The sequence below is a fragment of the Heterodontus francisci genome, chromosome 12 (assembly GCF_036365525.1).
Source record: "Heterodontus francisci isolate sHetFra1 chromosome 12, sHetFra1.hap1, whole genome shotgun sequence".
Lineage (NCBI taxonomy): Eukaryota > Metazoa > Chordata > Chondrichthyes > Heterodontiformes > Heterodontidae > Heterodontus > Heterodontus francisci.
In genome coordinates, this window is record NC_090382.1 from 49,888,019 (window position 1) to 49,913,174 (window position 25,156).

At 43.4% G+C, this 25,156-nt stretch overlaps 1 protein-coding gene across 8 annotated transcripts in view; it reads left to right on the forward strand.

Annotated features, from left to right (window-relative positions):
• Window positions 1-25,156, forward strand: part of sh3tc2 (SH3 domain and tetratricopeptide repeats 2) — a 100,279-nt gene that overhangs the window by 53,999 nt on the left and 21,124 nt on the right. For all 8 annotated transcript variants that reach the window (XM_068043396.1, XM_068043398.1, XM_068043401.1 and 5 more), the window contains 8 exons: window positions 6,232-6,424; window positions 7,082-7,158; window positions 9,150-9,345; window positions 11,405-11,538; window positions 15,010-15,051; window positions 15,531-17,207; window positions 21,868-22,048; window positions 22,382-22,532. In XM_068043396.1, coding sequence (XP_067899497.1) covers window positions 6,232-6,424; window positions 7,082-7,158; window positions 9,150-9,345; window positions 11,405-11,538; window positions 15,010-15,051; window positions 15,531-17,207; window positions 21,868-22,048; window positions 22,382-22,532 — 2,651 coding nt within the window. The remainder of the gene's footprint in view (window positions 1-6,231; window positions 6,425-7,081; window positions 7,159-9,149; window positions 9,346-11,404; window positions 11,539-15,009; window positions 15,052-15,530; window positions 17,208-21,867; window positions 22,049-22,381; window positions 22,533-25,156) is intronic.

Below are 25,156 nucleotides of genomic sequence, written 5' to 3' on the forward strand. Positions count from 1 at the left end.
AGTACGCACTAGCTAGAGACACCCTAGGAAAGCTCTTCCTAACAGGAGTGTTGGTGCATCCAACAATACCACAAGTGATTTCTTTACATGGATAGTGTACTTACTGCTGGAAGCAACCTGTAAAGTAAATGGGATATAAACACCCAACGGAGTCTTAAACTTCTACATTTTAAATAGGAATGTTTCAAATGGAATCCATTCTCTCTGTAGTGCATTCCTTTTTTTATGAACTCTGCTTGCAGTTGCAGTGCCTCAAAGATCTCACAAACAAATTTACATGTGTAGAAAGTAATGAAGCTAATCTTAAAAAAAAACTGTTAAAAATGTATCTTTCGGTCTTTGCGAAGGGTGCATGTCAAAGATCTATACTACTAAAAGCTCTCTCTGTTCATAATGGATAGCACTTGAATTCTATTCCTTAACTGGTTGACTTCCTTCATTACCTTTTACACATTGATAAGATATTAGCTTCAACAATTCTGCGTCGCTTATTGGTCACTGCATTTCAATTTCTGTAACCAAAGACTGTGCTGAATTTTTGCGTAGGGGGCAGGAGATGGAAGTCGGGAATGTTTGAGTCCTGAATTTGCCCCTGGGGGAAACAGATTAGAGTCACAATTTTCACAGGAGTGTCCCCTTAATTGATATGGAGATAGGCTTGCTGTCCAATTAGAGGCCCCGGGGGCAAGAACAGAGGTGGGTCAGATGAAATCAGGGCTTGATTTAAACTCACCACGGCAGCCATTACTGAGGCTGCTGTTTAACAGAAGGAAGAAAGGTGCAGAATTTCTCACAGCCTTGGACAGCGCTGGTGTTGAACCAGGTGGCTCAGGAAAGCCGAACGTTTGGCACCCAGTGCAGGACTGCCCCTCAGTTCTCGGATGCTGTTGTGGATATCATGCTCAAGGCCATGAGGGAGCAGAGGAAGGTCTGTTATGTCTCCTGTTCCCATAGGCTTGAAATAATCATGCTTTAGACTTGGAAAGTCTGGAGCTCTTTGTTTATTTCATTCAGCTTCCATGTTGCCCAGTAAGAACTCTCCTAGATTGGTGTGGAGTTACACATCACATGACTGCAGTGCAGCAGTGAAGTGTGGTCCTCGGAACACACTTAGACATGACAATTAATGATGTGTGCAGGAGGAGGTGCCAAAGACACAGGCAACTGTGGGAAGTTCCCCTCGTAAGTGGGAGGACAGATACAGCCCTGCTCATCTGGGCACAAATGCAGGGCCTCAGGAGTCATAGGAAAGGAGTCTTGACCTAGAACAGCAGCAGTAGATGTGTTCCCGCATGTCAGAGTTCCCCGAAGCAATGAGGGGTCTTGGGCAGAGGAGTCCATCCAACTCATGTGTGCCACAATGGCTCAGGGCTCTTAGCACATGAACTCCTCCATGGAGAGAGTGGCCAACCTCTTGAAGAGCCAGATGTGGCAATACTCTGAGCATATGCAGGAATTGCGCACTGGTGTCCACAGGATGCATGACACATTGATTAGCATGGACCAATCAGTGGCGCTGGTGGTGCAGAGATCTTTGGCATGGATGCCAGTTGCGCCCCAGCTAGTGTCCTCCTCCTGGCATCCGGAGCGCCTGGCATGGGCTGAGGATGACTTGGAGGATGATGAAGGTGCCACCCCTCAAAGAAGTCTTATTGTCCTCAGCTTCTTTGGCTCCTCTGACTGAGAACCATCTGTGCAACAAGGCCAAGTGGCAGAGGCTGCACCTACAAAACTGCAGGTGCAGCAGATTCTGGAGATGCCCCATATGGGATCTCCACTACAAGGACGACCCCTACATGTATCTCAGCCGTAAGCCAAGATGAGGGAGCAGGATGCCTCCACCTCCTCCGAGGCCATAAGGGGAGCACCACATACAGTGGCTGAGCAAGGAGGCTACCGTGTAGCATGGAGTGCTGAGTGGGTCATTAAGATGTCTTCTTACTGTCTCCGCCTCCTGTTTTCATTTCTTTGCACTATATAAACGATAACATTTTAAGCTACATATCTAAGACTCCTGGAGTGACAGGAAGAGTGGTATGAGGTGGTGAAAGACATAATGGGATCTTGCATGGTGAGGTGGAAGACTCTGGAAAGATATGGGTCCTTCATTGGTGGAAGGACCTTTGATGTTTCAGGTTGCCTCTTCAATGCATGTGTTAGCACAGGTATCTTAGACTGACTTCACATCGTGCCCTACATCCTGGGTCAGAGGGACTCAGGTAAAATGCTCTTGAATCAAATGATCCTTTACATTCAAGGCATCTTGATGTGCCCTTTGCACCCTGTGCTGTGCCCGGCCACCTCTCTGTGCAGCATCCTCTCCCTCCGCCTCTTCTTCCTGCTCTTCTCTCACCACCTGCTCCTGCTCTTCATCTGAAGACCAATCTGTTTCCAGGGCCTCACCTCCTTAGGGTGCACACCACTCTGGAGGGCCATGGTATGGAAGGCGCAGCAAACAATCACAGTGACTGAGAGCCTTTCAGCAGGGTATTGGAGGGTGCCACCCGACTGGTCCAGGCACTGGTAGTGCACCTTCAGAAGCCCAATGGTCTGCTCAATGGTTGTCCTAGTGACCAGGTGGCATTGGTTGTATCGCCTCTGTGCGTCTGTATGGGGCTCCTGTAGAGGGATCAGTAGCCATCTCTTCAAGGGATGTCCTTATCCCCTAGGGTCCATCCACACACTTCAGGGATTGGAGTGAAGATCTGAGGCAGCCTGGACTGATGGAGGATGAAGGAATCATGGCAGCTGAAAGGAAGGTGAGCACACCAATAGAGGAAGCTCTTGCTGTTATTGCAGACCAGTTGAAAATTGTGTAAGTGGAAGCCCTTCTTGTTGATGAATTTGAGTGGGCAGTCATTGGGTGCCTTGATGGCCACATGGGTGCAATCGATGTTGCTTTGCCCCTGAGGGAATCCAGTGATGTACTGAAACCTAGTGCCGTCTGTGCCTGCAAGGCTGCGTCTGTTGTGAAATGAATGCCACCTCTGGCAAAGAGGGCATCAGTGACCTGCGAGATGCAGTGGTGTGCTGTCGTTTGCGAGATGCCACTAAGGTCTGCAGCTGATCCTTCAAAGGAGCTAGGAGCAAAGCAGTTCAAGGCAGCAGTGACTTTGACAGCTACTGGCAGGGCATTGTGACCAGTGCTTTAAGGTGCAAGGTCTTCAGTGATGCGGTCACAGATGTCTATGATTATCTGCCTGGAGAGTCGCAGTCTCCTGCGGCACTGGGTCTTGGTCATCTCAGGTAGCTCTGTCTTCAATGGTAAATCCTATGTTGAGGGTATGGCTTCCATTGCCTTCCCGCTTGTCTTTCCTCTCCCATGCTCTCCTACTGCTTGCAGCTCTGCCCTCCCTGCAAAGGGTGTTGCTGCTCATCGCCAATGGGCCCAAAATCTGAGAGCGATGGCCCCATTGCGGGCTTCAGCCTTCCTAGTGAACTGGTGGCCAGCCTATTGTTCTTAGCAGCCTTGCCTCAAGCTCTTCTGCCCCTGCGATGCCAGGAGGGTCACTACTCCCTTCACTGCCTAAGTGCTGACTGTCACCCACCACCTGCACAGCACCAAGGGCACCTGTTTTCCAAAGGCCATGTCCCCCTCTGCATGTTGACCCTTTTATGGGGATGGTAATTCCCTGGGGTGACCATGACTGACTCCCCACGATGTTTCTGCCTCCTTTCAGCTGGTCTGCCCCAGACATCCCCTATGCGCCCATGAAAATTACAACACCCCATCCTTTAACAAACTCATAATGAACTCTTTTAATTCTCCTTAATCGGGGAACGGATGGGATCGCGACCCTGCCTTCCCCCCACCCTGGTGAATGTTGCCGACATCGGGAATGGCTTTGCAAAACCGATATGCAGCTGGTGCTGGTGTTTTTGGGCCCTGTCTGCCTCCATTACCACCCCTGCAGGGTCTGAAAATTCAGCCCTATGTCTTCACCATCTGTGTGGGAAATATTGTGCCTAGCATATTTCTGGCGACAGCCCAGTTGAGGCATTTTTTAGAATCTTTAACCTTTAACCCTTTCCCACCAAAGCCTCCACCAATTGCAGTACCTTTCCCCATTCTCACCCCCCACCCCCGCCCTGAAAACCTACCTGCTCCCCCCTCCCAACCAGTGTTCCGCCTCAGATCTCTGAAAGGAGATCCGAAGGCGCAGGAGTTCCGGCAACCAGCTGGAATATTGCAGCGGGTTAGCCATCGCGATGACGTGAGTGTTTATTCATTAATTTACATAGATTTAAATATTTTAATGAAGTTCCTGTTGCCGAGTGGCAGGGGTCGCTACGAGTTCTCGCCGCGGTCGCTAAAATGGGGCGGGACCTTCCCGGCGTCAAGGCCCATGGGGGCCACTCACGGCGGTATTTTCTGGGCACCCCCGACACCCGTTACGAGCCCCAATGTTGGGGGCCGATAAAATCCAGCCTTATATGTTCTTATTAGTGTGTTTTCTTCCTTGTTGATGGGCATTGGGCGTTGCAGATGCTTGTGGTGATATTGGGTTTAGCCCCATATCCCCAATTATCTACGCAAAACAAGACAATGGGCTGAATTTTACCAGCCTCTCGATGCCGTGGGTCATGGCGGGAAGGCCAGTAAAATGCTAGCAGAAGCGGCCCACCTCGACCCAGGATGCCAAGAAGGCCCCGCCAGATGTTAGCGGTGGCGGTGGGGCCTTCATTAAAAGTGAAATGAGCATTAATAAAACGCATATTAACTTACCTGCTGACAATGGCCATCCTACAAAGATTTTACGACCGCCGTTGGAGTTCTGAGGTGAGACACTGGTGGGGCGGGAGGAGGAGGGAGCGGGTAAACTAATCCTATTGGTTGTGGGGATGGTAGGAAGGGGTTGAGGGTCAAAGACACTGAAGTTCAGGGGGGAAAGTTCAGAATTTCCAAAAGTGTATTTTTGGGGGGATAGGTCTATTTATGCGTTTAGGACTCAGAGGGTGGGCCAGAGGAGGGGGGGTGGTGGGATAGGGGATTCAATGTTATATTAATGGTTTATTAATGTTTCCAAGCTCACCGGCACCTTTAAATATATCCTGAAGGGCTTGAAGCCCTTTAAAAATGGCGCCAGCACCTGCGTAGTGGCGCCGGATGCTGTTGCCGGGGATGCGCCGGCCGCCCCCTCTACGTCATTGCGGGTGGCCGCTCCACCCCTTCCACTTAAATCAGCCCCCGCCTGTAATATCGCGGGGGCTGTGCGTTGGCACTTCCAAGGCGAAAGGCCGCCACTATCACAGCACGCTGCCGCGGAGTGCGGCGCGCTGATAAAATTCAGCCCTCTGTCTCCCTCCTCAAGTCCACCATAGCTACATTGCCCAATGAATGCACAAAAATGCCCAAGTACCACCAGAAAAATGATTCCCAATTTAACAATGGGCTTACTATCAGCAATGGAACAGTGGTAATAACTATTTTGCGCTGGCAGTTGGCCCAGTCCATCTGTTAACTGCAAAACTAGACTTTTGTTGACTGAAAAGCATACTTTTCTGGTTCTGCTGAAAGAGATTTAGTTCCAGTTAGAGCCCCATCTGTCCAGAGGGCAATGAGTCATGCTGAGATAGAGTGCGACATACACCAGCAACCCTCCTAATACCTCACCCAATAGCTGAGACAGTGAGGCAGATAATTGAGTTCACTGCTATCCTCATCAAAACTGTCTCTCTCACACACACACACACACACACACACACACACACACACACACACACACACACACACACACACACACACACACACACACTGCAATGTGACTAGATATTGTTCGGAAGTGGAAACCTTGGCTGATTTTATTCCCCTCATTAGCCTAGGGACATTGGAACCAGGTGTACAATCAATTCTGGCTGGGTGAAGAGCCAAGATCCATAAGCATGGCTCCAACAAGGTTAAGAAAAGGGAAAAATATTAGTTAAAATAAGTAATGGATTGTTGATACCAAGCTTAAGTTTAAAATGTTGAAACTAATTTTAGGATTCGGTACCTTATATGTTTTGGGTCTATTTCATCTGAATAATGTTAAGTTGCTTTTCTTTGTGCTTAATTCAAATACTATGGTAAAATTAGCAATGCAGTAAATTAAACTGCTAAGATTGCGTTTATTATTTTAATTGGTTTAAATTAACAAATTTAAAAGAAAAGTTTATGCCACTTTTCTGATTTTCATCACATATTTATTTTGTTCAAAACATTCTAAAACTGTTGCATATTTCTGCATCAAGGGCACTTCTTCACCAGAGCCTTATCCAACATTCCGAAGAATAAAGAGGAAGATCTGAGTATCTGCAAGGATGATCTCATCATGGTCAAGGATACTGGGAACAATTTAAAATGTGAAGCAACCTCAGTTTCGACCAATGAAAAGGGCCTCATTCCGTTATCTGCTCCACAGGCTCTTCTCTACCCATTTTACCAGTACGGAAAATAATCTCTCCCATTTCTACTGTTTTGTGGGAAATTTGTGGAACCTCTCCTTAATCACTTCATTAAGTTTGATTCTTCTCCCTATATCATATGTGGAGGTTGCAAAACTGATTTTCTCTAAGAATCTGATGATATGGAATAGATTTAGGGAAATAAGAAGACAAGCAGAAATCATTGGCTGACTCACAATATGCGAAGACTGAATAAAACATTTAGGGAGTGAAGCTCCACGGGGCTTTCCCGCTCGTCTGCTCTAACTTCAAATTGTGCCATTTGAGTGGGAAACCCCAGAAATCCACCCCTACAATCCATTTTTGTTTTGATACCAAAATGTAACTGCAATATTCCAATTGAATAAATAGTTAGATATATCTTTCTTTTTCATCTCATAAGAACATATACTGTCCCTGGCAATACATGATGCAGTTTTGTCAAAGTGTTTGGTATAATTTGAAAATATATATCTTAGGAATATTATGAAATCAGCCTCTAAATTAAGGCCAAAATAAACATTACAGAGCTCAAAGTCATGTTTTGAAAAGTCTAAAACCTTTTTTCAAACATCTCTTATGATAATCTTACTCTTCATAACTTTTTTTAAACCTATAAGTTATTGATTAATTGCAGTACAGTGGGATTCATTCACAGGTGGTTCCTTAAGATCAGAGCAGAAAACTTTGGTGGATGTAAGGAGGCTAAACAGCACCACTTCCCCCATTCAGTCGGTAAGTAAAATAATTTTATATTATTCTTGCAAAAGATTCTCAGTGTTCTGATTTTATCAATCGGGGAGAGGTTCAGATGAGGATTAGTGGTGTGCTTATCAAATTTAGGATCTTGGTACTTGGGAGTGGAACACTCTTTTCTATTTTCTGCACTCCATGCTTATTGGTTAATAGTACTGCCAGTTGCAGAATAAATCCCCAACAATGTGCATTATCCCCAAATTCTCCATTTTTTGCCATCATTATTGCCTCTCAGAATGAGGTTGCTAATTTTCAGCTGAATTTGATGAATGGGGTGGGGTGGGGGATTTTAAATTACTTCCCAATGCCCAGCCTAGCAAATGAAAATCAGCTGTACGGCAGTTATAGTGAAGCAGTGGATTTGGCTGACTACAACTTTAAGTTGCATCCGGCAAGGATACAGCGCAAAGCACTGGGGGGCCTGTAAATGTGATGACATCATCAAGGCCTAACTGCAACATTTACCTGAGGCCTAAGCAGGGGAGAGTGATGCCTTTCCTATCAGGCCAAATCTGCTGGGAGCTGGATTGAAATCTTAGAAAGTTAGGTTTCTTTACATTTGTTGATCTTTCCTTGTGGACCAGGAGGGTCAGGAGTGATTTTCCAGGCCCCACCAGGAAACCTTGAGTCTTTCCTGCCCCAGACATCACCTCCTGCCAAGCCTCCCACCCCCCCGCAATCAACTAACCTTGTGCTACGACCATTCTCGCAGGCCGTAAAATCTCCCAGCTGACCAGGTAGTGGGTTTCATCAGGTTCGGGTAGGAGGGCAATCATCATGTAAAAGAGGCCCAGTTAAAATCATCTGGGCCTTACTTTGTTTCCAAATTATGGGTGCAAGTCCACTTTGGCCCTCACACCCCACCAACTCCACACCCACATGAATCATGCCTCAGGTTGAAATTGTCCCAATGGCTTTATATCTATTGGTTTCAGAGTATCCAAACTCATTTTAGCTAAGACCCTCACTGTGTGCAAGCAGACTTAACCTCCCACCACCCCATCCCATCCCATCCCATCCCATCCCATCTGCATTTGAAACAATAGAGGCAATTTAACTTAATCCGTCTGATGGGTGAATTAGGTTAGAATTATCCAATGATATCAGGTACACATAACCACTGCTACTAATTCGAATTTCTGATTCTACTGTCAGCTGTATATGATAATGGCATCATTGGGGGGAGGCTAAACATTAGGTCCTAATGAAAATGTGTTGTAGGGATTTTAACAAAGTCCTATTCCTAAATTGTTTGTTGGCCATTAACTTACTAAAGTTCATTGTTTCATGGTTTTCATTGTCATTTCATTCATATTCTGTCATTTTCCTGGGGTTTGTATGCCTCTCCCATCGAAGGTATTGTATATGGGCAAAGGCATCCCATGGAATGTCACCCCCTCTGTATTTAGTTAAAAGATAGTTACTAAAGCCAAGTGTGTTTTTTTTTAATTAGACAGAATAGTTGGCTCTTTAAAGAAGCATTGCCTTCAGGAGGAAACATGTGGCAATCTTCTTCATTTGGGAAGAGAGAGGAACTTGCAGACTTGCAAATTACACAATTATGCATTTTAGCATGGTCTCCATTATGTGTTTCTGTAACAATGAAGAAACATGTTCAGGGAGACTATACATTTTTAAGCCAGGTGATATTTAAAATGGAAGCAAAATACTGCGGATGCTGGAAATCTGAAATAAAAACAAGAAATGCTGGAACTACTCAGCAGGTCTGGCAGCATCTGTGGAAAGAGAAGCAGAGTTAACGTTTCGGGTCAGTGACCCTTCTTCGGAACTAGTAGTTCCAAAGAAGGGTCACTGACCCAAAACGTTAACTCTGCTTCTCTTTCCATAGATGCTGCCAGACCTGCTGAGTGGCTGCAGCATTTCTTGTTGACATTTAAAATGGGATGACCAGGAGAGGTTCCACTATACTTCATGAAACTTTTCACTTACAAGTAATTTCTGCCTTTTAGGTACTGGTATCTGTGTTGCAACTATGGATTACAAAGAGGGTGAAGTGGATGAATTGCAGTTCAATGAAGGAGAAAAGATTCAGATAATTGGCTTCCTTCTTTCTAACCTCCAGTGGTTTTTGGGAAAGTCTTTATCTACTGGAGAAACTGGGTTTGTCCAAATAAGGCATGTGCAGCCTGACCAATTCAAATCACTGTGAGTAAAGGATTTAAAATTAATTAAAATGTCACTCAATCAACCACAATTCATTGTTTCAATAGTAGAGTTCTGTTTATAGGGCTGCTTTTATGAGCACATATCCCATGCCTCCTGAATGTATAGGTCAGGAGATCATGAGCATCATGCTCACAGTTTTCCAATACACATGATCCAGTACATGGGTGAAGCTGCCCCATGTCTTGTGCTTCCCTATAATTGGTCCATTTGTACATATGAGCTTTTAAATTTCCACTAGTAAATTTTTCTCAGTTTTCAATGTTATTTCTCCCTTTTTGTTTTCTATCCTGCACAACAGACAGTTTCTTATTTGAGACATCAGGCAGGTGGCTTGGTTCTTGGACTCACCACATTGCTATTGAATGATTGGTTCATTGGCAGCCCTCTTATTTTCCATTTGTCACTTTGAGGAAGCACCTCATCACTGCTTGGCAGCTCCCTCCGATGGTACAAGCTCTGATCACTAATGCTTCTGCTACACTCTCCATGCTGCAGCATGTAGTACATCAACAATTTGTTTCACCGAAGTCGCCTACATGTCTGCTGAAGGGTATTGTCCATCAAAAACTGGGTGTTTTAAGAAAGAGTTTTCTTTAATGTAACTTCTAAATCTAAATGCTTACCAGCAGATTCTTAAAAAGGTGACAAACAATTTTAAGTATTCATATTATGCTACGTTTAATACTGGTTCCCTTTTCCAAAATGTGTAGCAGACTCCAAAGTAAAGAAATTAATGATATGCTAATAAGCACTGAGAGAAATAGCAGAGGGTTACACAAAGAAGTGCAGATAAAGTTCATTGAATGTTGTGAAAAACATTTTTGGTCTTAAGCTCCTGGGACCTTGGAAAGTTGTTAAGGAATGCAGCTAGCTAAAGATGAAAAGTCTAGGATGTGAGGTTAGATAGTCTCGAGTCTTGCTTGATTTAAATTTGGGAAAGGTTGGTATATTGAGAAACTTACCTGAACTTTTCTTTAGGAGATTAAATGGAGTTTGGGGAATTCACATTAGTGTAAATGCTACCTGGACTGTGGAAGGATTGGGCTTTGGACTGAATAAATGCAAGTCTTTTTTGAATGGATTCTCCCTTTTTTCCTAAGTAGAATGTACACTATAAAGCCGTACTGCATGTCTGATGACACTCTGTGCATGACAGATATCTGCCAGCTACATAACTACAGATATCTTCGGGTAGAGTTTAACTGTTGGGTGGCTGACCGGAAGAGAGGGCAGGTTGATTGCTAGATCCTTTGAGTGGGAGTGCCCAGTCATCATAAGGACTAGGCCTCATTAATTCCAAATGGGTTTCCCACTGCAGATTCCTGGTTCCAGACTGGTATAATATCCTAGTCAGCAGTGAGGCAGAGAGGGAGTCATTATCATTGGAATGAAGGGAGAAGCAGCAGCCAACTTTTGGAACCTGGAGGAACACCTCTTTTTCAGGACCCAGAAAAATAGTATTAACATTTATTTTTGGGGGTCTCTTCCTTTTGCCATCAGGCTTTGCTGAACAGGGCATCCATGACTCCTGCTCCACCTAGTAGGCCATTAAAATTGTGCTGGTGTCCGACATATGTCATCTCAATTTGCATAGATTAATGAGGTTCCCATCTGATTTAGGCAGCCATTGGACCACCCAGTGGAAGACACTAGTTAAAATGGCAGTGGAGCAAGAATGGGGTGTTAAGTCTACAACCTCAATTTTAAATTCAGTACTGCCCTGTTTCCTGGGAGACACTTAAAACATTACTTTGTATTCCAAAGTAATGGTATGTGAAGCACTTTAAAGTGCTAGGGTGGGGTAGATTTCCATCTTTGGCACTCCTGGTGCAGCGCTTCAAATGCCAGGAGCATACATGGGGAGTTAAGCTGCATGTCATGATTTTCCATCCAGAGATAACATTTACTCAGAGTATAAATGCCAGTTTTTATCTTGTTTTAACTTGTTGGACAGTTTGGTGCTTATTCCTTTGTTGAAACTGAGATATGGATGTCCATGAACTTCAAATGCAGTGAAAATCTAACTTTTAATTTACAGAGAAACCCATCTCCTGTTCTTAAGTGATGAAGAAAAATCATCTTTGACCATGCTCAAAAAACCTGATGAACAGCATTGTATCAATCTCCTGAACAGGCTCTCTCAAACTGACATCAGCACTGTTTATCGTTTAGGTGTGTTTTCACTGACATTACATTTTTTTTATGGCTAATTTTCTGCTTTTTCATCCTCCAATTTTTTCTTCTCCTCTCCTGAACGTGATGATTTTCACTGGGGTATGATCCCACAGGTGCTGGCTTTATTGCAGAACGTGTTGGATGTTATTCATGTGTGAGCTGTGACAGTTGAGTATTATCATGCTATATGACTGGGAGGGCATAACAGCTAAACCCAATCCGATACTTGAGAGATGAGTTTCCATGGAGACAACTGAACCATACCGAATGAGCGCCTCCGCCAGATAGCTTGAAACCTATTGTGTGGAGGACTGGCAGAAGTGACTTGCCATTCTGTTGTACAGCACTCTGGAGTAACATTCTATTAGTTAACACCTTAAGGCTAATTTTCTAAATATACAATGATGTGTCTTTCCTGCTGGCCAATTACATTCTGTAATCACAGGTGTATTGATTGTGTTTCCCAATATGCACAGCTGGGAGACGAAGTTCCTCACTAACAGTTGATATTCTGAACATCAGCCTCCTTGTTTCAAAGGTCTAATGCCCACACAGGTATAAAGAGGGGCAGGTACATTTCTTATAATAGCTTGAGTTCCTATTATGAATGGTGTAATAAGCTACCAGTGGTGTAAAGTTTGTTGTTTCCATTTGCAATTGCCCCTAATATGTATCCAATCCCATCCCTGTGATTCTGTACATGGTCTGTGATGTCTTATATCAGTGGACTTGGAGCCTGCTGTACCACATATCTGGCATTGCAGCCCAAATGGAATTTTGGTTACATTGTGTTCTGCACTCTGTGGACTGGATTTTGTACTCAAGCCCACCTTGGCCTTTTCGCACCCCCATGGAGCGATCCTCTGGTCTTTTAACTTCTAACCTTCATGAGCTGGGATCCTCGTCCCTTTAAAGACAGGAATACCACCTCCTAAAGCTTCTGGCCAATCAGAGGCCCAGCAGCTCAGCAATATTGGCAGCACCACTGGGAGTTGTGGCCACTTCCGGTACTGCAAAGGCCTTAGATCCAGGCCCAGTGCTAGAACACCGGACCAGAGGTAGGTGAGGCAGGGTGACTGGGGCCAGTCCAGAAGGCACCAGTGAGGGGGCTGGGAGTGGTCGTGCAGTCCAGCGGGAGAGGGCCCCATGGGATAAAGTGGTTCCCAGTAGGGGTCCTCCGTGGGCTACAAATTGCCCATGGAGGAGGGAGCTCCCCTCAAGCCCGCAGGGAGGGTACCTCATGTTACAAGACATCCTCCCTGCGTGGCGGATGCACCACACCCCCCCCCCCCCCCCCCACCGCTTGTAAAATCCCAGTGGCGACGAGAAGAGGCCCGTAATAGGCCGCTTAAAGGCCTCAATTGGCCTCTGGATGGGAAGGCCGTCGTTGGCCTATCCCGCCCCCGGGAGGATTGTTTGGCGATGGGGCGGTGAAGGGCCTCCGCCCCCTCATTCCTGCAACCTGTCGCGATACTCCATGTCCCCCCTGCCTCTGAATCCGCCTCAGAGGGTCACGCAATATCGTGATTTATTTCTTTCAACACCATGCAGCTTCTGAACTCTGAGAGAGGTCAGATGTCCTGTTTTGAGGCCTCTGACAATGCCTTCAAATTCAGTTCCAGATACCTGACTTCTCATGCTGATAGCATTGTTCAGAACTCACTGAAGAGACCATATGATTGCTGCAAAAGAAACTTGTCACAATGGTTATAAAGATTGTCAGCTGGATTTAATAACTTAATGCCAATTATTAATAATTATGTCTGTTCTCACATTGCAGGCAAGTATTGACAGTTATTGTTTATGTTTTCATGCCAGGAAACGAATAACATGTGATTGGTGAATATATGTAAAAATAATCAACATCTTGTCTTGTGATGCACCTTTTCCTGGAGTTTCACCAAAATGCTTGCTAGAAGAATTATTTTTAATTGCATGAAGGGGCCATCAAAATGACAGACCCTATACATAATGGAAAAGAACAGTAGCTCAGCATTTTGTTAATTAGTTGTAGATTACAAAAAAGGATGGGCTGAATTTTATGTTGCTGCCGCCATAAAAAATGGTGGCCCGCACATACGGGCTTTACTCCGTGCAGCCGCTGCAATATTAAAAACTGCGGCTCATTTACATGGCCAGGGCAGACTGCTCCCCCCCTACCCCCCATGATGTGATGGGTGCATGTGGTGTGATCCTGGAAATGGCGTCAGGTGCCACTGTGCAGGCGGCGGTGCCATTTTTAAAGGGCTTCCAGCCCTTCAATTTAATTAAAATTTTTAAAGACACATGAGTGTAAAAAATTAAATAAAGTTATCCTGACCCTCTCCCACCACCCCCCTCAATGGCCGTCAAATTAATTACTTGCCCTCTCCCCCTACAAAAAAACTTACTGTGTGCTCCTGACCTTCCCCCCCAAACTATGAACTTTATCCCTTCCCACCACCTGCTAGACCAATCAAAAACATTGACCCTGCTTCCCCCACTCCCACCCTGAAGACTTACCCGCTCCCCCCTCCCCACCAGTGTTCCACCTCGTGTCTCTGAAGGCGCGAGAGTGCCAGCTGCTGCCACCAATATGGCACTGGGACCAACGGCAGGAGTGGGTAAGTATTTAATTCATGACTTTAAATACATTTACAGTGGCAGGGGGGCCATCACGAGACCCCGCCGCCGGCAATATGAGGCCTGGCCTTCCCAGTGTCAAGGTCCATGGCGGGCCTCTCCTGGAGGCATTTCCCCCTCCCACCACCACGACTCCTGACATCAGTGTGGGCGGGCGGGGCCTCTGTAAAATTCGCCCCGATGACTGATAATAATTTGAAGATATAAAAAGAACTGCAGGATTTTGATAATGTTAATCAAAACACTTGAGGTTTTTGCAGCCCTCATGCCATCCAGTGATGACGCCACAGCCTTGTCGTGCACAGCTAAACATCTAATATACCAAATGCTATTGATGGATTTCTAGTTCCCTTGCCAATGCTTTTAATTGGAAATGATGTAACAAGTTGGACTTCCTTTAATAAATTATGATAATAGTTATTGAGACACTTGTTTTTCTAGATCAGAATTTTATAATATGATGAGATAACAATGATATTACAGAGACCCAGGCCAGGTGAAATCCGTCACCAGAAGGAAACCAATGCATTACAACCAAATTGGCAAATGGTGTATGAAATATAAATTCAGAAGGCGCTCACACAATTATATCAATTTATAATCCACACATGTCTATTACCAACTAAATGACTGCAGTCTGAACAAATCCGTTTACTCTGTATTACTCTCTGGACTTTTTTTTTGATTTATGCTTTTGATGAAGGCCATGCATTAAACCCCATTTGATCTACTTTATGAGTTTAGCTTTAAGCAGCTATAGAGTTGTGGAAAAGTTGTCTGCAAAAAGATAAGTCAGTGTTCTCTATTTCTAAGAGTGTTTATGTATATGTGTCGTTTCTAATGTAGATAAATGCACATGGCCTGAAGTAATGTCAGAAAGTGAACGAGGTGAGTAAGAATTTCATTTCAAAGTACTCATTTTATTAAAAAGTAGACTTGCACTGAAATAATCATGTCATATGTTGTTGATGAATTAATGAGAACTTTGCTTATAGCACAGATTTGTGATGAATTCTGAGAATTTGAATGATAGTTGCAAAGAAATTGATGTTTTCACTCCAGTGTAATGATCTGTTGATATTCTTTTGGTTCAGATTATTTCCTCAACTAATCAGCACATCCTAATGATGTCTAAAATTTGACTAATTTGATTGAAACACTCTAACCTAAAGTTTACTATTGGCGATATTAGTGGATGAACAACATATTTGTATGATATTCCTCTGATTATTTTAATGCAGGTGTGAAACCATTTATTTTAATTATGAAAGCGTTCAGCATGTGATCAGTAATATCGCCAACAGTAATTTCTGGACTTTTAGGTTTTGACTAATTTGTGAACATTTCTGTGACATTTATTTCCACAGGAGAATTTTTTTGTTCAACATTTGAAAAGCACCTCTATTCTGGCCCAGCTGGACTAGCAAATGAAGAGAACATTCCTGAGATTAACTCTTCAAATTCTATGGAACTTGAAGAAGTTTTCCCAGAACCAGGTCAATCTGATGAACCAAACTTCTACATAGACCTTAATCTTGGAGACCTGGATGATCCCGAAGTCTTCATCCCCATATTATTATTCCTAAACCAACAGGACTATGTAGCACATTTCAAACATTTCTATGATTTGTCCTTTTCCTTTGTAGGGTCTACCTTATATGGGGTAACTGAAGAAAAAGAAGTGTTACAGTACTTAGAACTGGCAAGGGAGATGGCCAAAAAATGCAACAAATCTTGGGCTTATTCCAGAATTTGTTTCCTTTTAGGAAGACTTTGTGCTAAAAGGCTCAAGTTCTCGCAGGCCAGAGTTTACTTTGAAGAAGCAATGACTCTGGTACAAGGGACATTTTCTGACCTATATCTGTTGACTGCTTTATATGTGAACCTGGCTTCTGTGTATTTAAAGCTAAAAATGAAAGAGAAATCTCATACCCTTGTGGATAAGGCTGCTACTCTTCTCCTGTGCATCCCATGCCATGTCTTCAGTTCAGAGAACGAGTTAGAGATACTTAACATTATACTGAAAAAAGCGCTGATAACTGACGATCATCACCTGGAGGCACGTGTCTGCTTTCTGATAACAAAACTTTTTCTGGAAATCGGAAAGTCTGAAGAAACTTTGCCCTTTGCTGAGCATTTGCAGTTTCTTTCAAATAATTTCAGTTCACAAAACAAAGTAGTCCCAGTGGATGTGCATTTGATTTTAAGTTCAATATACAAGAAAAAGTGCTTACCAGAGCTTGCACTGGCAGCATTAAGATTTGCTGAACCTGGCTCAAGCAGTACATTGTTTGGTTCTTTGCAGAAGGTTGATTTTGTCATTGAAATAATCTCAAAGTTTGACGCTCAAGGTGTTTGTAGTGGTGAAATTCCGACAAAAGCTGCATTTTATCTTCAAGAGGCTTCGAATCTCTCATCCAGCACAGACAACATAAACATCCAGAGGGACCTGTACTTTGCTTTGGCCAATTTATACCAGCAATATGAGTCATATGAAAGGGCAATTGATTATATGACAAAATCTGCAGAAATAGCAAAATACATCAGTGACAGGGAAGCTTTCAGAGTCTCTCTTTTTCTTGCTTGGTTGTACATTTTAAATAATCAGCCCACTGTGGCATCAGGAATATTGGATTTCCTTCTACAATCATCACTTGAGACGCACAGTCCTATACAGCGGGGAGTTGTTCACAACATGCTGGCAATATCTCTAAGAAAGAAAACCAGACTGAAAGAAGCTTTGGAAAACTGCCTTCGTGCAATAATGATTGCAAAAGACACTGGTATAAAAAGTAACCAAGCTATTGCTCTGGGTAACTTTGGGTCTCTGACTCTATGTTGTAAAATTTTAACACTGCCGGAACTCTACCTCAGGAAATCTCTGAATCTACATTTAGAAATGCAAGACGGCAGCTCAGAAGTGGGCTGTGTGCAAGTGCTCCTCTGTTTAGGACAATACTACATAGACAGAGGCTTGAAAGAAGACGGGAGATTGAATTATGAGCTAGCACTTCTTACTGCCATGAAAACCAATAGTATTCGTTGTAAGTATCACATCATTACTGATGTGTAAAATGTATTGCACACGAAAATAATAGGTGCCCAGGAATAAGCAATGAGTTTTGTAAAATAGACATGCTTCAGATGCTACTTAAACCAGCAGGTGGTTAAATAAAATATGCAACATCAGATTGGAGTATGGCAGATGGTAGAAAGTTGAGGAGCGAACTAGCTAAGGTAAGCTAGAAGGAGAAATTGGCACAAAGGGATGTAGAGAAACTTTGGGATGCTTTTAATAAAGAGGTTGCAAAGTCACAGAATAAGTAAAAGGAAAAAAGAATTTGTATATATTTGGCACCTTTCACGAGTTCGGGATGACCCAAAGTACTTTACAGCTACTTATGTATTTTGACGTGTAGTCGCTGTTGTAATGTAGGAATAACATTAAAAAAAGATGGAAACAATACTCAGAATACAATGGCGAAATGGATTGTTAGAAAACAATTAAAATTGAAGCAGAGGGCCAATAAGGACAATAATAATAACAATGAGAAAAGACTAAAGGATAATATGAGAAAACAAGAAAAAATATTAAGAGCAGGATAATGAAAGGTAAGAGGAAACATAGGGCTGAATTTTACTAGCTGCAAAGATGGCGGAACGCTGCGCGTGATTTGCTCCGCGGAGCCGCCATAATATTAAACGTGGCGACTCATTTACATGGTCAGGGCAGACCTCCCCCCGACCCTCCCCAATGACATGGAGAGGGCAGACGCTCAGTCCCTGACAATGCGTCAGGTGCCACACTGCAGGCGCCGCCGCCATTTTTAAAAGGCTTCAAGTCCTTCCATTGCATTTGCATTTTAAAGTTATATACATGCAATTAAAGTAAAAAATCTAATAAAAGATTCAAGCCCCCCTCCCACTCCCCAATGACTGAACAATTTATTATTTATCCTCTCCCCCACAAAAAAAAACTTACATTGCGATCCTGACCTTCACCCCCCAAAAATTTATTAACTTTCACCTTCAACCCCTTCGGACCATCCCCACCACCAATCGCAATAGTTTTCCCTGATCCCCCACCCCCCATCCTGAAAACGTACCTTCTCCCAACTCCCAACCAGTGTACCGCCTCGTGATGGTGCAAGTGTCCCAGCAACCTACCTGAATATTGCAATGGGACGGCTGATGGGAGCAGGTAGGCCATTAATTAATTAATTTACATTAATTTACATATTTAGATCCTGCTCCCATCGCCTAGCAGTGGGGGGGCTGCCACGAGGCCTCGCTGCCGCCGGTAATATGGGGCGGGGCCTTCCCGGCGTCGAGGCCTGTGATGGTCCTCTCCCAAAGGCATTTTCTGGGACCCCTGCCACGACCCCCGATATTAGGGGGCCGGTAAAATTCAGCCCATAGGAACAGGAGTATGCCTGCAAGAGAATCAGCAAAGTATTTTCTAAAATATCAATAAAAAGAGAATTGAAAAGTGAGGTAGGACCTCTGAGGGGAGAGGATTGTCAATTTCCAGGTGAAGATCAAAAAAATGGTGAAGATTTTAGTCAGTTCTACACATTGGTCTTTACTAAAGAGAAGGGTATTGGAGAGGTAATGAATCCTGAAGTGGCTGAGAGAGAGAGATGAGTGCTGTTATGTTGGCTAAAATTTAAAGTTATTTAGGCTAAAGCAGGAGAAACACTTGAGTCTAGTAGGATATATCGCAAGATTCTGAGGGAGATTAAGGAGGAAATAGCTAAGGTTTAGATTTCAGGGCACTATTAAGTGTGGATATGTGCCAAGCTCTGGAAAATGGCCAATGTTGCACCTATTCTTAAAAATGGAGACAGAGGTATTCCTGGTAACTGTAGGCCAGTTAGTTTAAAGTCTGTGGTAGGGAAAATTTTAAAGTCTTTAATTAAAGATGAAATTACCATATATCTGGATAAAGAGAAAATAGTTAGAAGCAGCTAGCACAGATTTCAAAGTGGTGATTGTGCGTCAGAGATCTTAAAGAATTCTTTAAGGGAATAACAAACATGGTAGACAGGGTAATGCAGCAGATACTGCATACATGAGCTGTTAAGAAAGCCTTTGACAAGGTAGATTACTAGAGAAGATCAAAAGGTGTGGAATTAAAGAGAGAAAACTGGATTAAAAATTGGTTAGAGGAGAAAAATAAAGGGCTGGATTTTAAGAGCCCACCGCCGGTCTTGACGGCGAGCTCAAAAAGCGGCAGCATGCCAAAGAGCCGCCATGATCTCACTCTTGCGGCTCATTTAAATAGCCGGGGTGGCCTCCCCTCAATCTCGTAGAAGGGGCGGGCTGTCCGTCCCTGGCAATGGTGTCAGCTGCCTGTGTGCAGTCACTGGCGCCATTTTTAAAGGGCAGCAAGCCCTGCCGGTCAATTTGAATTTTTAAAGATACACCCCCTCCAAAATTTGTTGAATACATTTCTAACGCCCCCTTCCCAACCCACAATAACAATTACATTAACTATTTGCCCTTCCCCCCCAAAAGAACACTCACCTTTTAAATCTGACCTTCCCCAACAAGACCGCACAAAGTTTAAAGTTGACTCTTCCCCACATCCCCTACACCTATTATGTTGATTTTACCCCATTCCACCACCCCAACCTCCCTGCCCTAAGACTGAAAATATTAACTGCTCCCCCCAGTCCCCACCAGTGTCACGCCGGCTTCCCCGGATGGGAAATTGAAGGCGCGGGAGTGCCGGCTGCTATGCCGAAGATCACGGCGAGCCCGGAAGATTGAATGGAAGTTCATTTAAATGTATGCTTGTCATTAATTTAAATATTGAAATCCAGGTCCTGTCGCCTAGTGGCGGGGGGGCTGCCATGGAGTCTCGCTGCTGCCGGGAGAATCGGGTCGGGCCGTCCTGGCATCAGCCTCAGTTGAGGACCACTGCCGGCCCCATCGTTCGCACCCCCCCCTCCCCCCACCATGGAGCCGGTGTCGAGGGCTTAGTAAAATACAGCCCAGAGAGTGGGAGTTGAAGGCAGTTTTTCAATGTGGTCGGTGGTTAGTATTATTCCTCAGGATTTAGTTTTGAGTCCACGTCTGTTCACAATCAATATACGCAGTGATATCGGCGTATATAGAGTGATGTCAACGTTTGGACATGATATCATAGGAGGTATGGTTAACTCTTTGGGAAACCAAATGAAGCTGCAAAGGGATACTGATAAGGTGGGAGATGGGTTAAAAAGTAGCAGATGGAATTCAATGTCAGTGAATGTGAGTGAATGCAATTTGGTAAAACAATTAACAGCAGTAATTGCACTCTGAATGGAAGTCGGCTTGGTGCTGTGGAAGAGCAGAGGGATTTCTGGGTGCAGGTACCTCAGGTAGATAAGGCTGTAGCAAAAGCTAATGAGTTCAGGCTTCATCACAAGGTATAGAACCTAAAAGCCAAGTGTTAATGATGTGGCTGTATAAAACTTTACTAAGACCTCAGTGAGAGTACTGCAGTATTGGATCTGCACTATAAAAGGAAATTGAGGCTTGAGAAAGGGTACAATGCATTTGCAATAGGATAATGCCTGTTATCACGAAAAATTAAGGCATTTTCTAGAAAACTAGAGGCGGACTGTTTCCAGCATTGATGATAAGGGGCTTATAGATACAAGATTTAATGCAAGAGATTTAAATTGGAGAGCAAGAGACTTCTTTGTAGAGACTTGTGAGGAATTTGCTCACAGGGTTAGTGGCTGAGGCAAAAACTATGTCAACATTTCATACAGTATAAGGGTGACTACACTACAAAAGTACTTCATTGAATATGAAGCACTTTTGCATGTCATGAGATTGTGAACAGCACCGAATAAATTCAGGTTCCTTTTTTGTTCTTTTTTCTTTCTTTAGCACTTAAGATTAGATTGGATAGGTGGATGAAGGAAAATGGGATAAAATTATGAGAATGGAGTGGTTAACTCTGATTAGAACTGCTTGCTTACGTGGAGAGTAAATTTTAACATGGAATGTTTGGGCTGAATTACCGATTTCTGTCTTGTAACTTCTGTGTACCTATGCATTCCTATGAACAGTTTAGAATGTTGCTTGAGCTGCACCCTTTAATTTTCTTTCTGACATCTATGTTTTAATATTCATGGTTATGTTTTCTTTGTTTTGGGAAGGTGTAAAATGTTTTTCCATTAAGAGGGGATTCCAGTGTCTCAACATCACCTTGGATAATGATTACAACAGGCTATTACACTCCTTTGTGGCAACATGCAAATTTACAAGAAAGTAACTTGTGGAATACTCTGGGGAAACTTTATGGATGTTGCAAATATTGATATTCTAAAATATTTGGTAAACCATAAATCACCTTGTTGTCAAATGTGTTGATTAATACCATTTGTGTGGTCAAAAAGAAGTTTTTAAAAAATATGTATTTTCATGATGTGGGTGATCCTCCCATTTATTGCCCATTACTTGTTGTCCTGAGAAGATGGTGCTGGACCTCCTTGAACCATTGCAATCCCTGATGCAGTGATTGTGGTCCCCTGATGGGGATCATTTCATAGTTATGCAGTTTCAGTAATATTTGTCTATTTCCCCTATCAAGTCTAGTTTTAGTTTCCTTTGAGTACTTTGTCACTAATTTGTTCCCCAAAGGTGAAAGTCTACAGTTATCCAGAAAGTTGTATTCTTTGTCCTCATTCAGTTATATGGTTTATTTAGGCCAAGTCCAGGTCATTGAACGACTCTGCAGCTTCTATGAGAAGGTTTTACATGATAAACAGCAATGTAGTATATATTATGAGCGCTGGCTGATGCTTGCTCTTAAGTTAAAAGACAAGGAACAAGAGATGAAAATGTTAAATGTTCTGAGTCATCTGTACCTGACATTCAACACCAAGAGGTAAGTGAAATTAAGTGGGGCCACGTATCTCAATAAGAAATAGAGCAATTTATCAAAACAGCTCATTTAATCAGACCTGCCAATTCTTTGGTAATCCACATGCTTTAGCTACTGTATGTATTTTTATGAAAATTATTGGCTCTCCATATATATTATTCACATATTTAAATATCCTGTTTATTTGGGATAAAAAATTACTGAACTTTAACAACATTAAATAACTTGTTGCACACTTCAGCTTACAAAAATTATGTCCAGAGCTTTCTTGTGTTTTATGCATCCATCACACAGAAATTGTTGAAGTATTGAAAGTAACTGAAATTCAAATATTAGTTCCTACAGATTGTCATTAGACTATACCAAACAGAGCCTGAAGAATTTTATCGATCTAGGAATGCATAACAAGGAAGCAGAGGCTTGGTTGCTGGCTGGAAAGATCTATTACATGTTGGAAAAAGATGAACTTGTTGAGTTGTACTTTCAGGTACTAATTCTTTACAAATTTACCACTCAAAAACAAGGGAGTGTGCAGGTTAGCCAGCCCCCAGCAATAAGGCTCCACAATTTTGGTCTCATTTTAAATCGGGCAGGTCGCCAAACAGGTGTCCTAATGCAGCTTGTCAAATTGAGACTCAAGATCAGACAGGGGCAGCTGCCAGCAAGTTAAGTTGGGGGCGGTGGGAGGAAACGGGCGGGGAAGGCAGGGTTATAGCAGCTGCTTCTCTGGGGCCCACCTGCTTAGCTTTGGCGGGTGTCTTTGGTTGCATCATTCAAGTAACTGCTCAGAGAGTGCGACCAGTTCCAACCTTAGTTGGCAATTGGGGTCCTATTTACATTGCCTGAACCAGGCAGGCACTTTTGATATCTTTCAAAATGGAGCCAAATACATTACCAGTCCTAACATACAAACATACGAATTAGGAACAGGAGTAGGTCACGTGACCCTTCGAATCTACTCCACCATTCAATAAGTTCATGGCTGAACTGATTACTCCACATTTCCGCCTACCCCCGATAACCTTCCACCCCGTTGGTTATTATGAATCTATCTACCTCTGCCTTAAAAATATGCAAGGACTCTGCTTCCATTGCCTTTTGAATAAGAGGATGCCAAAGACTCATGACCCTGAGAGAAAAGGTTTCTCCTCATCTCTGTCTTAAATGGGTGACACCTTATTTTTAAATGGTGACCCCTAGTTCCAGATTCTCCCACAAGGGGAAACATCCTTTCCACATCCACCCTGTCAAGACCCCTCAGGATCTTATATGTTTCAATCAAGTCGCCTCTTACTCATCTAAATTCCAGTGGATACAAGCCGAACCTGTCCAATCTTTCCTCGTAAGACAGCCCATCCATTCCAGGTATTAGTCTAGTAAACCTTCTCTGCATTGCTTAAAATGCATTTACATCCTTCCTTAAATAAGGAGACCAGTACTGTACACAGTACTCCAGATGTGGTCTCACCAATGCCCTGTATAGCTGAAGCATAACCTCCCTACTTTTGTATTCAGTTCCCCTCGCGATAAGCAATAACATTCCATTAGCTTTCCTAATTATGTGCTGTACCTACATACTAACCTTTTGCGATTCATGCACTAGGACACCCAGATCCTTCTGCATCTCAGAGCTCTGCAATCTCTCACCATTTAGATAATATGCTTCTTTTTAATTCTTTCTGCCAAAGTGGACAATTTCCCACTTTCCCACTTTATACTCCATTTGACAGGTCTTTGCCCACTCACTTAACCTATCTATATCCCTTTGTAGCCTCCTTATGTCCTCTTCACAAGTTACTTTCCTACTTATCTTTGTGTCATCAGCAAATTTAGCAACCATACCTTTGGTCCCTTCATCCAGGTCATTTATATAAATTGTAAAACGTTGAGGCCCCAGCACTGATCCCTGTGGCACACCACTCGTTACATCTTGCCAACCAGAAAATGACCCATTTATGCCTACTCTTTGTTTCCAGTTAGCTAAACAATCTTCTATCCATACCAGTATGTTACCCCCGACACCATTAGCTTTTATTTTATGCAACAACCTTTGATGTGCCTTCTGGGAACCTCAGTACAATACATCCAGGACAGGATAGGAAGGCTACCAAGCCCATTTTGGGGTCAGTTAATAGCAGGCAAAGGCAGTAAAAATTAATTTAAATAAATCTGAGCAGTTCTTATGCATTAGGTTCATTTGTCCCTTTTATAAAATAGAAACATAGAAAATAGCAGCATGAGTAGGCCATTCAGCAGTTCGAGCCTGCTCCGCCATTCATTATGATCATGGCTGATCATCCAACTCAGTAGCCTGTTCCTGCTTTTGCCCCATACCCTTTGATCCCTTTAGACCCAAGAGCTATATCTAACTCTTTCTTGAAAACATGCAATGTTTTGGCCTCAACTGCTTTCTGAAGTAGAGAATTCCAGAGGCTCACCACTCTCTGGGTGAAGAAACTTCTCCTCATCTCAGTCCTGAAAGGTTTACCCCGTATCCTTAGACTATGACCCTGGTTCTGGACTCCCCCACCATCGGGAACATCCTTCCTGCATCTACCCTGTCAAGTCCTGTTAGAATTTTATAGGTTTCTATGAGATCCCCCCTCACGCTTCTGAACTCCAGCGAATATAATCCTAACCGACTCAATCTCTCCTCATACGTCAGTCCCGCCATCCCAGGAATCCGTCTGGTAAACCTTCGCTGCACTCCCTCTATCGCAAGAACATCATTCCTCAGATAAGGAGACCAAAACTGCATGCAATATTCCAGGTGTGGCCTCACCAAGGCCCTGTATAATTGCACCAAGACATCCCTGCTCCTGTACTCGAATCCTCTCGCTATGAAGGCCAACATACCATTTGCCTTTTTTACTGCCTGTTGCACCTGCATGCTTACCTTCAGCGATTGGTGTACAAGAACACCCGGGTCTTGCTGCATATTCCCCTCTCTCAGTTTATAGCCATTCAGATAATCTTCTTTCCTGTTTTTGCTACCACAGTGGATAACCTCACATTTATCTACATTATACTGCACTGCCATGCATTAGCCCACTCACTCAACTTGTCCAAGTCACCCTGAAGCCTCTCTGCATCCTCCTCACAACTCACGCT